The sequence below is a fragment of the Pristiophorus japonicus genome, chromosome 3, assembly GCF_044704955.1.
Source record: "Pristiophorus japonicus isolate sPriJap1 chromosome 3, sPriJap1.hap1, whole genome shotgun sequence".
Classification (NCBI taxonomy): domain Eukaryota; kingdom Metazoa; phylum Chordata; class Chondrichthyes; family Pristiophoridae; genus Pristiophorus; species Pristiophorus japonicus.
The window spans coordinates 91297774-91311879 of record NC_091979.1 but is presented as its reverse complement, the minus strand read 5'-3'; the positions used below and the strand labels follow the sequence as shown (position 1 = coordinate 91311879).

The 14106-nt window shown below is 46.1% G+C and overlaps 1 protein-coding gene across 1 annotated transcript in view; it reads right to left on the bottom strand.

Moving 5' to 3' along the window:
- LOC139254114 (adenylate cyclase type 10-like) overlaps positions 1 to 13362 on the bottom strand; it is a 238749-nt gene extending 225387 nt beyond the window's left edge. Inside the window, exons 1-2 of the mRNA XM_070873646.1 lie at positions 13152 to 13362; positions 12140 to 12244 (exon numbers count right to left, since the gene is read on the bottom strand). Of these exons, the coding sequence (XP_070729747.1) occupies positions 12140 to 12244; positions 13152 to 13362 (316 nt within the window). The remainder of the gene's footprint in view (positions 1 to 12139; positions 12245 to 13151) is intronic.
- Between the last annotated feature and the right edge of the window lie 744 nt (positions 13363 to 14106).

Sequence of the window (14106 nt, the reverse complement as noted above, 5' to 3'; positions counted from 1 at the left end):
GGTATTGCCTAGCCTACATATCTTTAGTATTTTGGAACTTTAGTCAGACTTTTGCTGTTAGTTTAACTCAGCTCTGCTCAAAGTACTACTTTGCATTGGAGACGTGGATTTTACAATGGAAATCTTTCTATTTTATGAAGAGGAGGATGATGAAGACACAGAAGAGGCTAGATTGAAAGCTCTTACAGTAAGACATCCTAGGGTCTACAGATCAAGAAGATGTAATTGGACTTTTCTGACCATCAGTGCCTCAGACAGCTACATTCGTTGCTCTTCCCAAATATTATTGGGGAAATACATCAACTGCTGGTTGAAGACCTGCAGCCCACTTCCACTTGGAGAACAGCATTGTCTGTACCAGTCAATATCGCCACTGCCTTGACTTTCCTGGATCCTTCCAGGCAGCATCAGGTAACCTTTATTATATTACTCAGGCAGCTGCTCAAAATTGCATCAAGAAGATCACTGATGTTCTATACAGGAGGGCTGCACAATTCACACCCCTCTCAATGGAAACAGAGAGAGAGCACTACCCAGTTCTACAAACTGCCAGGATTCCCACAGATGTAAGAAGCAATTGAAGGAATACATGTGTCAAGTTTATTGTCAGGAAAGTCTTTCGTTCTATTAATGTGCAGCGAGTGTTCCATTGCCAATTAGTGTATCCTGTACATCAACGTCAGATACCCAGGAAGCTGCATAATGCGACAATCCGCCAAATCAGCTCTCATGACTCAGAGCCATGTAGCAGGATTGTTAAGTGGGCAGGGATTATGATACCCATAAGGCTTCTGGAGACAGAGGAGGCCAACAGACATAATGACAGTCATGCCACTGCAAGAGTCGTCACAGAGCAGACCATAGGAACAAGTCACATTCTAGGTCCCTAAATAAATCTGGTAGCGCCCTGAAATATAGCCCAGTGAGAATGTCAAGAATAATTGTAGATTGCTGCATTCTACATCAGATTTTAATTAAAAAAGGCTTGCTGCTTCTCGCAGCTGAAGGCAATAATGATGGGAGTGGGTTGAAGAAAATCTGTCCTCACAACATGACGAGGTTGCACAGGCAGGAGAGAATATGGGACAGTACAGCCAGCAGCCAGAGAAAAGCAGGGGTCAATGATAGTCCAGTGCTTTCAATAAATAACGGTTGAATGACTAAGAAAGTCATTTCACACCTGCCTGTTTCTCCCCTCCACATGGTCAATCACTATCAAAGACCTGCCAAGTTTCTTCGTTAGTCAGAAGTGTTCATTTCCCCTTGCCATTTTCCAAACTCCCTAAAATTGAAAGCGCACATAGAAATGAATTCAGAGAGTATTTACTTTACAGAAGAATATTCATTCACAAAAAAGGCAATAATTCTATTCACCCCAATTTTAATCTCTACAACTGCTTAACGCCATGTCTATCTTTTCTGTCAGCAAGCTAAAGTGCTTGTGCTCCTATTCTAACTCTCCTATGAACTGCTCCATAAGTGAGATGAGGTTGAGCAGTGTGTGGCTGGGATTATTTCCCATGGAACTTGATGTGAATCTAATCACAGGAAAGCAGCTGTCCTAGAGTGACCAGCTTCCACAACCCTTTTTCTTGCATCAGTTCCTCAGGGAAGTATCTTAGGCCCAACCATCGTCAGCTGATTCATCAATGACCTTCCCTTCATCATAAGATCAAAAGTGGGGATGTTCGCTGATGACTGCAGTGTTCAATTCCATATGCAACTCCTCAAGTAATGAAGCAGTCCATGCCTGCATGCAGCAAGACCTGGACAACATTCAACATTGGGCTGATAAGTGATAATTAACATTCGCACCCCACACAAGTGCCGGGCAATGACTACCTCCACTAAGCGAGAATCTAACCACCGCCCCTTGACATCATCATTGCCGAATCTCCCATCATCAATATCCTGAGGGGGTGGGGGTCACCATTGACCAGAAACTTAACTGGACCAGCCACATAAATGCTGTGATAACAAGAGCAAGTCAGAGGCTGGGTATTCTGCGGTGAGTGTCTCACCTCCTGACTCCCCACAGGCTTTCCACCATCTACAAGGCACAAGTCAGGAGTGTGATGGAATACTCTTCACTTGCCTGGATGAGTGCTGCTCCAATGACACTCAAGAAGCTCGACACCATCCAGGACAAAGCAGCCTGGTTGATTGGCACCCCATCCACCACCTTAAACAGTCACTTTCTCCACCACTGGTGCACTGTGGCTACATTGTGTACATCTACCAAATGCACCGCAGTAACTCACCAAGGCTTCTTCAACACTAGCTCCCAAACCTGCAACCTCTATCACCTAGATGGACAAGGGCAGCAGGCGTGTGGGAACACCATCACCTACAAGTTCCCCTCCAAGTTACACACCATTCTGACAATGGAAATATATCGCCATTCCTTCATCATTGCTGGGTCAAAATCCTGGAGCTCCCACCCTAACAGCACTATGGGAGTACTGTCACCACAAGCACTACAGCAGTTCAAGGCGGCGGCTCACCAGCATCTTCTCAAGGGCAATTAGGGATGACAATAATGCTAGCCTTGCCAGTGATGCCCACAGCTCAGGAACGAATAAAATAAAAAGTAAGCAGTTCCATGTCTGAACCTCCCTCATGTTTAGACATTGGAGAAAGGTTTAAGGCAATAGCGTCAATGTCACTCTCCACAGTGAGAATATCTGCAACCACTCCTTGCAGTCCCGTGGTGCTGGGCACTAGTTCAGAGGTGCTGCTGGTCAGTGTCATTACAGACAAAATAGTCCCAATCAACTCTTGAAAGCCTGGTGACTTGAGGGCATAGTCTCAGAATAAGGGGTAGGTCATTTATGACCAAGATAGGAATTTCTTCACTCAGAGAGTTGTGAATTGTTGGAATTCTCTGCCTCAGAGGGCTGTGGATACTGAGGCTGTGGATACTGAATATATTCAAGATTGAGATAGATAGATTTTTGGACTCTAGGGGAATCAAGGGGTATGGAGATTGGGCGGGAAAGTTGAGTTGCAGATGATCAGCCATGATTTTATTGAATGGTGGGGCAGGCTCGAGGGGCTGTATGTCCTACTCCTGCTCCTAAGTCTTATGTTCTTATGACTGTCTTGATGAAAGTATCTATAGAAGCAGTACTGTCTGCTATTCTAGAAGCCTCCAATGTTTTTAGAAGCTCTGCTTGCAAACCGGAAGATTGCTATTGCACAAAGATAGCCACTGTCTCCAGGGAGTTCCGCAGGTCACAAGATGCTGTGGTTTTCGGAAATTGATTCTTCTGACTTGCAGAATCATAGAAATTGCAGATATTCTCACTATGGAGAGTGGCATTGAATCGTAGAAATTTACAGCATGGAAGGAGGCCATTTCGGCCCATCGTGTCCATGCCAGCCGACCAAGAGCTATCCAGCCTAATCCCACTTTCCAGCTCTTGGTCCATAGCCCTGTAGGATACAGCACTTAAAGTGCACATCCAAGTACTTTTTAAAGTGTTGAGGGTTTCTGCCTCTACCATCTTTTCAGGCAGTGAGTTTCATACACCCACCACCCTCTGGGTGAAAATATTTCCCCTCAAATCCCCTCCAAACTTCCTACCAATTATTTTAACTCTATGCCCCCTAGTTATTGACACCTCTGCTAAGAGAAATAGATCCTTCCTATTCACTCTATCTCGGCCCCTCAAAATTTTATACACCTCTATAAGGTCTTCCCTCAGCTTCCTCTGTTCCAAAGAAAACAAATCAGCCTATCCTCATAGCTAAAATTCTCCAGTCCAGGCAACATCCTCGTAAATCTCCTCTGTACTCTCTCTGGTGCAATCACATCTTTCCTGTAATGTGATGACGAGAACACTAGCTGTGCCCTAACTAGTGTTTTATACAGTTCAAGCATAACCTCCCTGCTCTTGTATTCTATGCCTTGGCTAATAAAGGAAAGCATTCCGTATGCCTTCTGAACCACATTATCTACCTGGCCTGCAACCTTCAGGGATATGTGGACCTACACTCCAAGGTCCCTTTGTTCCTCTAGACTTCTCAGTGCCCTACCATTTAATCTGTATGCCCTTGCCTTGTTAGCCCTCCACAAATGCATTACCTCACATTTCTCCAGATTGAATTCCATTTGCCACTGTTCTGCCCACCTGATCAGTTCATTGATATCTTCCTGCAGTCTGCAGCTTTCTTCTTCATTATCAACCACACAGGGGATTTTAGTGCCATCTGCAAACTTCTTAATCATACCCCCTCCATTCAAGTCTAAATCATTGATATATATACCACAAAAAGCAAGGGGTCTAGTACTAAGCCCCGTGGAACTCCAGTGGAAACAGCCTTCCAGTCACAAAAACATCCATCAACCATTACCCTTTGCTTCCTGCCCCTGAGCCAATTTTGTATCTAGCTTGCCACTTTGCCCTGGATCCCACAGGCTTTTACTTTTGTGACCAATCTGCCTTGTGGGACCTTATCAAAAGGATTGATAAAATCCATATACACAATTTCAAATTCACTACCCTCATCGACCTTCCTGGTTACCTCCTCAAAAAATTCATTCAAGTTAGTCAGACACGACCTTCCCTTAACAAATCCATGCCGACTGTCCTTGATTAATCCATGTCTTTCTAAATGAAGATTTATCCTGTCCCTCAGAATTTTTTCCAATAATTTTCCCACCACTGAGTTTAGGCTGACTGGCCTGTAATTACTCGGTCTATCCCTTTCTCCCTTTGTAAACAAAGGTACAACATTAGCAGTTCTCCAACACCACACCAGTAGCTAGAGAGGATTTGAAAATGATGGTCCGAGCCTCTGCTATTTCCTCTTTTGCTTGTCTTAACAGTCTGGGATACATTTCATCCAGGCCTGGGGATTTATCCACTTTCAAAGCTGCTAAGCCCCTTAATACTTCCTCTCATTATTTTTATTTCATCTAATATTTCACCTCCCTGATTGCAATGTCTGCATTGCCCCTCTCTTGTGAAAGCAGATGCAAAGTATTCATTAAGAACCATACCCACATAGAAACATAGAAACATAGAAACATAGAAAATAGGTGCAGGAGTAGGCCATTCGGCCCTTCTAGCCTGCACCGCCATTCAATGAGTTCATGGCTGAACATTCAACTTCAGTACCCCATTCCTGCTTTCTCGCCATACCCCTTGATCCCCCTAGTAGTAAGGACCTCATCTAACTCCTTTTTGAATATATTTAGTGAATTGGCCTCAACAACTTTCTGTGGTAGAGAATTCCACAGGTTCACCACTCTCTGGGTGAAGAAGTTCCTCTGCATCTCGGTCCTAAATGGCTTACCCCTTATCCTTAGACTGTGACCTCTGGTTCTGGACTTCCCCAACATTGGGAACATTCTTCCTGCATCTAACCTGTCTAACCCCGTCAGAATTTTAAACGTTTCTATGAGGTCCCCTCTCATTCTTCTGAACTCCAGTGAATACAAGCCCAGTTGATCCAGTCTTTCTTGATAGGTCAGTCCCGCCATCCCGGGAATTAGTCTGGTGAACCTTCGCTGCACTCCCTCAATAGCAAGAATGTCCTTCCTCAGGTTAGGAGACCAAAACTGTACACAATACTCCAGGTGTGGCCTCACCAATGCCCTGTACAACTGTAGCAACACCTCCCTGCCCCTGTACTCAAATCCCCTTGCTATGAAGGCCAACATGCCATTTGCTTTCTTAACCGCCTGCTGCACCTGCATGCCAACCTTCAATGACTGATGTACCATGACACCCAGGTCTCTTTGCACCTCCCCTTTTCCTAATCTGTCACCATTCAGATAATAGTCTGTCTCTCTGTTTTTACCACCAAAGTGGATAACCTCACATCTTCCGCTTCCACACACACATTACTTTTATGGTCTCTAATATGCCCTACTCTTTCTTTAGTTATCATCTTGCTCTTAATATATTTCGAAAACATCTTTGGGTTTTCCTTGATCTTACTTGCCAAAAATGTTTCATGCTCTCTTTGCTTTCCTAATTTACTTTTTAATTGCAGCCCTGAACTTTCTATACTCCTCTAGAGTTTCTACAGTATTGAGCCCTCGTTATCTGTCATAAGCCTCCTTTTTTTTCTTTATCCTACCCTGTATGTCCCTTGACATCCAGGGGGCTTAGATTTATTAGACCTACCCTTTTTCTTGAAGGGAGCAAACTTGCTCTGAACCCTCAGGATCACCTCCTTGAATGCCCTCCCCCACCCCTGCTCAGACACTGATTTACCTTCAAGTAGCTGTTTCCAGTTCACTTATCCATCATCTCCACTGTATGGCCGCAATTTCCCCTACCTGGGAGGCGGATGATGGGAGATAGCCGTGGCGACGGGTGACGAACTTGCTCCTGTGGCAATCCCGGTCAAAAATGCTACTTTTCCATAATAGGCTTTGTTAGGCCCGCCCTGCGTGTTTCCCGCTCCAATTATTGCGAGCGGGTCTGGTGACTGTCACCGGATGACGCGATTCTTGCCGGTATATTTAAAGGGGCTATGGCCTCATTTGCAGTCAGTTCATTTTCCATACGTTAAGCTGCTGTGAGTGAGTGCAGGTCAGCACCATGTCATCAGAAAGGCAGAGATCAGCTCCACGCTTTTGCAATGAGTCCCTCCATCATCTTGTGGAGGGAGTGAGAGGACGTAAGGAGGTTCTCTTCCCTGCGGGCGGCAGGAAGAGGTCTTCTCAGCAGACAACGGCAGCATGGCTAAAGATAGCCCAGGAAATAACGACGACTTCAGTCGTGCCTCGCAGCTGGGTACAGTGCCGCAAAAGGTTCAATGATCTTCTAAGATCTAGAAAAGTGAGTATAAAGCTATACTTACCTTGATGCTGCTGTGCCTGTTATCACATCCTCACCAGTGCGCATTGCCAACTGTACTGCACAACATTACTCACCCCAAGATTGCTTGGACCTTAATCCATCCCTCTCTTTTGACATTATCAGGTTCCCATCTTACTTTCCATCCCTCATACTCAGCCTGATCGTAATGCAAGAACAGCAAGTGACAGCACAAAAGGAGGCAACTTGGTATCACCAAGCCACTCCATCGAAGTCTCTCTGTAAAGCTGTATCCCATTCCATAAATGACGCTCATTCCATCAATCTCAATCAACCTCCTCTTCTTTCCCTCCTTGCAGGAAAAGGTTGCCTATAATAAAGAGAGGGAGAGAATGGGAGGAAGCCCTCAATCGATGATTCATTTGATGAATGAGGAGGAGGAAGCAGCACTCAACACAGCTGGAGTGGTGGCGGACAGAGAGAGGGGCTCAATAGAAGAAGCTGGAGACAGAATTATTATTCATACAGTTGCAGCCTTTCATCAGTCACTCACATGGGGTGTTATGTGAACAGAAAATGAATGGTCATGACGTGTATAATGGAAAGTGCCTGCACTTAAGAACAGAAGAAATAGGAGCAGGAACAGGCCATTTGGCCCCTCGAGCCTGCTCCGCCATTCAATAAGATCATGGCTGATCTGATCCTGGCCTCAATTCCATTTCCCCACCCGCTCCCTATAACCCTTGACTTCCTTATCTTACAAAAATCTGTCTATCTCCACCTTAAACATATTCAAAGACCCAGCCTCCACAGCTGTCTGTAGTAGAGAATTACATTTCATTTATGTAAGCGTCATTACTCTCCCACAGGTCCATCTGGAAACCCCCTCCCCCCACTGTCCAGGAGCAACAGCAACACGACTCCTCAGGGGAGCCATCTGCCTCTAAGGGCGTAACATCACCTAAGACAGCGCCACCCAGCACCAGCGCAGATACGCAAATCTCGGTGGGTCCATCACCACATAGTCTTGTCACCTGGTGTCTCACAGATCACAAGTGAGCCAGAACAGATGGTGGAGATAGCAACAGCAGTGACGAATCCTTGTCGGAGGGTGCAGGAATCTCCTAGCTCTGCTCGGAGAGACTGAGCTTTGGGGACCATCCAGAAAAAGAGTGATCCTGGAGCTGCAGGGCCAAGTGCAGGAGGCTCTGACTGGTTCTGCGATCATGGTGACTGCAAGTATGCAGAGAATGGAGCAGTACTTCTCCAACATGAGCACCACCATGGCGCAGTCACTGGCAACTATTGCTTCCTCCAAGGATAGGATGACCACACGCATGGAGGAATCACATCGCCGGTATAATGACAACATGATTTCACTTCGAAATAGATGGGCATCTATGGAGGATAGATGGGTATTTTTGGGGGATAGAAACCAGAGGCTCATAGACATCCTTTCTGGGAGGGATGTCAATATAGAAGTAGGCCCTCATGGCCCCATTGAAGAGCAGCAAGGTGCTCTACAGCTCCTTAAAAGCAGGGAAGTGCGAGTGGCCTAGGAGATGGTTGATGGTGGGAGGGCACATGGAAGTGGGGGCTCCTCTCCAAGCACTCCAACTTCCACCCCCTTGCCAATCCCTCGGTCAGAGCACCAGATGCCTCCCCAGACAGTGATGGCCAAGTCTGCCCCTGCACAGTCACAGAGGACGACCGCCAAAGCCGTCTAAGCAGGTGCAACAACGAGGTGAGGAGGCTGCCTCTACCTCTGCTAAAGCCACAGGGATAGCACCACGTAGAAGCATTTGAAAAAGAAAGATCCCACACAAATAGTCACAAGGGTAGTCACTCAGGTGCTGTTCTTATGATCATGATGATGTTTGTACTATGTGCACCAATGTTATTAAATAATTTATTTATCACACTTTGCAGTCGCACACAAATGTGTTTGATGGAATGGAAGTGGCAGAATGGACAGTCAGGGCTCATTTGACAGCCAGCAATGGTGGTGAAGATGAAAACAAGGGACTAGTGTTTCTTTGGTTTATGTTGTTGCTGTGGGACGCCTGTGGCAGACAAATGTTTGACCTCCATAAACCTAGTTGAAACTGGCATGTATAAGGACATCCCTGGGCTTCTTGGACCTGCCCGGCTTCTCCAGGTATTCCTCATCATCACTCCCAATTTCATGGTCCTCCTCCTCTTCTGATGTGGCTCTGCGCCATCATCCTTATCAAGCGCTAGTCCTTGCTGCTGCGCAATGTTGTGCAGGGCGCAGCAGACCATGATTATTCCAGAGACCCTGGCTGGTGCATACTGAAGGATCCCTTCACATTTGTCCATGCACCTGAACTGAATTTTAACCCTATAGTTTGCTCGATGATAGTTCTCGTGCAGATGAGGCTCTGATTGTACCTTCCATCAGCCTCGTTCACAAGCGTGTCATCAGCCATGTATTGAGGGGATCGCCTTTGTCCCCAAGCAGTCAACCTGAAAGGCTGGTTGGCGGGTCGAACAGCTGAGGGATGAAGGAGAAGCGCAGGATGTACGAATTGTGGCAGCTGCCAGGGAACTTGCCGCACACATGCAAGATAATTTTATGGTGGTTTCACACCAGCTGAACGTTTAGGGAGTGGAAACCCTTGCGGTTCGCATAAGCTCTCGGATTGTGATGGTCACATGTGTGCAGTCAATCACTCCCCACACCCATGGGTAGCCAGCCAGAGCGGCAAAGCCAATAGCCTGCTCAGTCACACTAGCTTGATCAGTGTAAAACTTTACATAGTTGTCCGACTTGTTACAGGGCATTGGTGACTGCATCTGTGTGTGGCAGACTGGGAACTGCCGCTAATGTCTGCGGTAGATGTTTGGAAGGAGCCTGAGGCGAAGAAGTTGAGGGCAAGGGTGACTTTGACAGCCACTGATAATGGGTGTCCACCCCTTCCTCTAGGCTGCAGGTCTTCCCCCAGCAATACACAAAGGTCAGTGGCCACCTGGCACGATATCCTGAGTCTCCTTCGTTACTGTTGCTCTGTCATGTTGAGGTAGCTCATCCTCTGCCTATAGACCCTGTACTGGGTGTAATGCCTGCAGCGCAGCTCATCCCTGCACTAATGCCCTCTGCCCTGTGCAGCATGAGGTGGCTCAGGAGAAGGTTGCCAGTCTTCTTGTTGCTGCTGCTGATGTGGCTGGTTCTGCTGCTCTGCGGCTGTTCCTCATCAGACTTGGAGGACCAAGATGAGGGAGCATAAATTGTGCCCATTTTGATTGTTGGTTTGCCACATCCAGTTGAGCTGACAGAAGCAATCTGTCACTGGTCAGAATTTTTCTTCAAAAATTACAGTGATAGAGTTCGCTACAAACAATTCCAAAGTGTGTGAGGCTCAAAAGACTCTTCCTACCACTGAAAGCTATAGCTTCTGAAATTGGAAAGTGAACAGCTGTAAAATGGTAGCATTTTTACCATTTTTGCAGCTGTCATCTATTGAAAGTAATGGAGATTTATAGAGAACCCGACTCCACTTACCTGGCGTGTTCCCCGAGGGATGGCAAACCCGTCAAAGGGTTAGTAATATTGTGCCTGCTTTTAATCCTCTAAAGTAGCATTCAACTACCTGCTAACGACCTTAATTAACTGGCCTGCCGCTTGCAGTCGGGTCTGTGATCCACACGCAGACCTGACAGATCAGAAACTCACACGGAGGCAGGTTTAGAGCGGAATCCTGACCTGCTGTCAATCAGGGCCATTTTTGCAATTGCAGGGCTGGGAAGATTCCGGCTTATGTGTGTAAACTATCTTCAGTGCATTTACACAAGATTGATGCTGCTTAATAATAGTTTTTTTCAAAATGGGCCTCTGATATCTGGAACCTTGATTCCTCAGCCGAAGGCAGTGGTTTCTCCCCTCTTCATGGAGAAAAAGCATAGAATCATGGAATGGTTACTGCACAGAAGGAGGCCATTTAGCCCATCAAGCCCATGCCAGTTCTCTGCAAGGGCACGTCAGCTAGTCCCACTCCCTTGCTTTTTTTCCCCTGGCCCTGCAAATTTTTTTCCTTCAGGTACTTATCCAATTCCCTTTTGAAAGCAACAATTGATCTGCCTCCATCCTTTCAGGCAGTGCATTCCAGATCATTAGCACTTTCTGCATAAAATAGTTTTTCCTCATGTCACCTTTGGTTCTGCTGCCAATCACCTTAAATCAGTGTCCTCTGGTTCTTGACCTCTCCACCAATGAGTACAGTTTCTCTCTATCTACTTGTCCAGATCTCTAATGATTTTGAACACCTCGATCAAATTTCCTCTCAACCTTCTCTGCTCTAAGGAGAACAACACCAGCTTCTCCAGTCTATCAACATAACTGAAGTACATGGAAAGCACTCTCCCTTTCTCCCACTCTCAAGCCCTCATTCTCACTCTGAGTGTTTCACTCAGTGGCAATCCTTCTGATTTACTAAATAATTCCTCGTGAGTGGGTGTCCCTGTACTGGTGCTTGTATAGATATGATGCTATGATGTATTTGGTGAGAAAATGATATGGAGTGCGAGCAACTATTTATCTGGAAATTCCCAGGTTATGATCAGAGTAGTTGAGCTCTTTCTGAAAGGCAGCCCATGAGGTGGAAGACAGAGAAGCTTGTTTAATTATGCAGATAGTGAGATTGACCCCTGAAGAACAAGTTGCTGACTACAAGAACATAGCAGTACTTCAAGAAGGTACTTGAAGCTGAGAGGAGTTCTGATAAGCTTTATCTGTCTGCTGCTAGCTTACCTCCAACATTGCACTGTCATCCAGGCTATCCAGTGTGTCTGCCCAAAATTGGGAGTGCCATGTATTCAACTATCATTGTAACCCATGCATAAGCTGACCTAAGTTGTACACCTTGAGAACACTGACCACAAGGGGGTGAACTTGTGGGAGACACTCCTAACCTGGACTTTCAGGTATAAAAGGGGAAGCTCCACCCACCTTCATCACTTGAGGTCTTGGGTGACCTTCTCTCAAGTATGGGCCTCATGTGCATCTATACTCTACTCTATAGTAAGGACATATCAGGGAGCACTGCTTCCACCAGTAGACTCCAGGTCTTCCAGCGTGGTGGTCACCCCTGGTGGTATTTCTCTGGCACTGGCTGTAGGCCAGAGTTTTCTTTTGAGGGACAGAAAACAATGTTGTAGACCCATAAGTGGCATCCATACTTTTAAATATAAAAAAGGACTGAGAAAAGAGTCAGAAACATGGATTTAAATTCTGCCAGTTTGTTTGATACCAGGCACAGAGCAAAAAAATTACATTAATTATCTCTATAGATTTTCAGTCAGTGCTAAATTAGACACCTCTCACAAACCAACTCTTGTTCACTTACGATCCACAATCTCAGAGACGTATCCGTTGAGTGTTCTGGTCAGGTGGTCGGCTCCACTGCCTTTCTTGCTATTCTTCGTGTATCTCTCAGTGAGGCTGGTGAACCCTGTCGCAGAACAGAAAACCATCAGAGAGAGAGGCCAGCATTAACTTTGGTTCACACCGCACATGGCGGATGAAATTTAACGCAGAAAAGTGTGAAGTGATAAATTTTGGTAGGAAGAACAAGATGTGGCAATATAAACTAAAGGGTACAATTCTAAAGGGAGTGCATGAACAGAGAGACCTGGAGCTATATGTGCACAAATCATTGAAGTGACAGGGCAAGTTGAGAAAGTGGTTTAAAAAGCATACAGGATCCTGGGCTTCATAAATAGAGGCATAGAGTACAAAAGCAAGGAAGTTATGATGAAACTTTATAAACACTAGTTCAGCCTTAACTGGAGTATTGTATCCAAGTCTGGGGACTGCACTTTAGGAAGGATGTGAAGGCCTTAGAGAGGGTGCAGAAGAGATTTACAGATATAGTTCCAGGAGTAAGGGACTTCAGTTACGTGGATAGACTGAGGAAGCTGGGGTTCTTCTTAGAACAGAGAAGGTTGAGAGATTTGATGGAGGGGTCTGAACTGAGTAGGTAGAGAGAAACTGTTCCCATTAGTGGAAGGGTCGAGAACCAAAGGACACAGATTCAAGGTGATGGGCAGAAGAACCAAAGGCGACATGAGGAAAAACTGGGTTTTTTAACGCAGCGAGTGGTTATGATCTGGAATGCACTGCCTGAAACTGTGGGTGGAGGCAGACTCAATCGAGGCTTTCAAAAGGGAATTGGATAAGTACCTGAAGGGAAAAAAAATGCGAGGTTAGGGGAAAGGGACTAACTGAAGTGCTCTTGCAGAGAGCCGGCACAGGCTTGACGGGCCGATTGGCATCCGTCTGTGCTGTAACCATTCTATGATTCTATGAACACTTTAGCCTTTCCGACCAGTTCGCACTCCAGCTGCTGCTGCCTTTACCTGAGATGTCAGCGAAGAGGAGGACTCCATGGAAATGTTCCACATCAGGGATGGGCCGATCCACCCCCTCATACACCACCAGATCAGGCACGTTGGCGGCGAGTTTGCAGATTTTATAGGTGCCGGCGAAGATGGATTTCTGTCTGCCGACCCTCAGCCGGGTGAGTGGCCGGACGAAGCTGACAGCGTGCCTATTGGGAATGTGATCCATCTTTCTGCCTTTCCCTCTTCCTCCTCCTCCTCCCAACTGATCGCTGAGCGCCGCCGTTTAAGTTTTCATCGCCTTGTGACGACAGCTGCCTCCCATTGTGACGTCACGGGCCCGCTGTGAGCGAACTGTTCAGAGTCCCTGCTGCTTACGGGGATCAGCACTGGGACACCAGCTCTGCGCGTCCTCGACCTTTCCTATCCTGAAATGCAGGAGGGTGTTGAGTAAATAGATTGGATACATTTGTTGCACACATCCCATTTTTGGATGCACCAGCAATATTTTTTTTAAGTGACTCGCCCCATGAATTTCAAAAAATGTAAACGGGACACACCAAAGGGTGAATTTGGTTGCAATTACGCAATCCCAGCCAGCACAGACTGTGCATTCCCCACAAGTTTCTGCTTAAAAGGAGGTCGGTAATTCATGGGGAGTGCAACCACGAATTCCCAAAATGGGTTCTTAAAATTAACTCGCAAAAGTTAGACTTTTGAACTGCAAGTTATTTTATTCCACTGCCTGTCCTTCAGATGTGGACACATTGCAATCCAATTCATTTATTGTTTAAGTTTAAAGAACAAATAGACATGACAATGAGCAGGTGAGCAAAACTGGAAGAAAGTAGCAATAGATGGGAGTTTTTGTCCGTGATTACCACGAGTCTTGCTCCCATCCTAAAATGGGTATCACTAAAAGTGGAAATATGACTAGAGATGAACCTGTGGCATTTCTTTGGGTTGCTTCCTT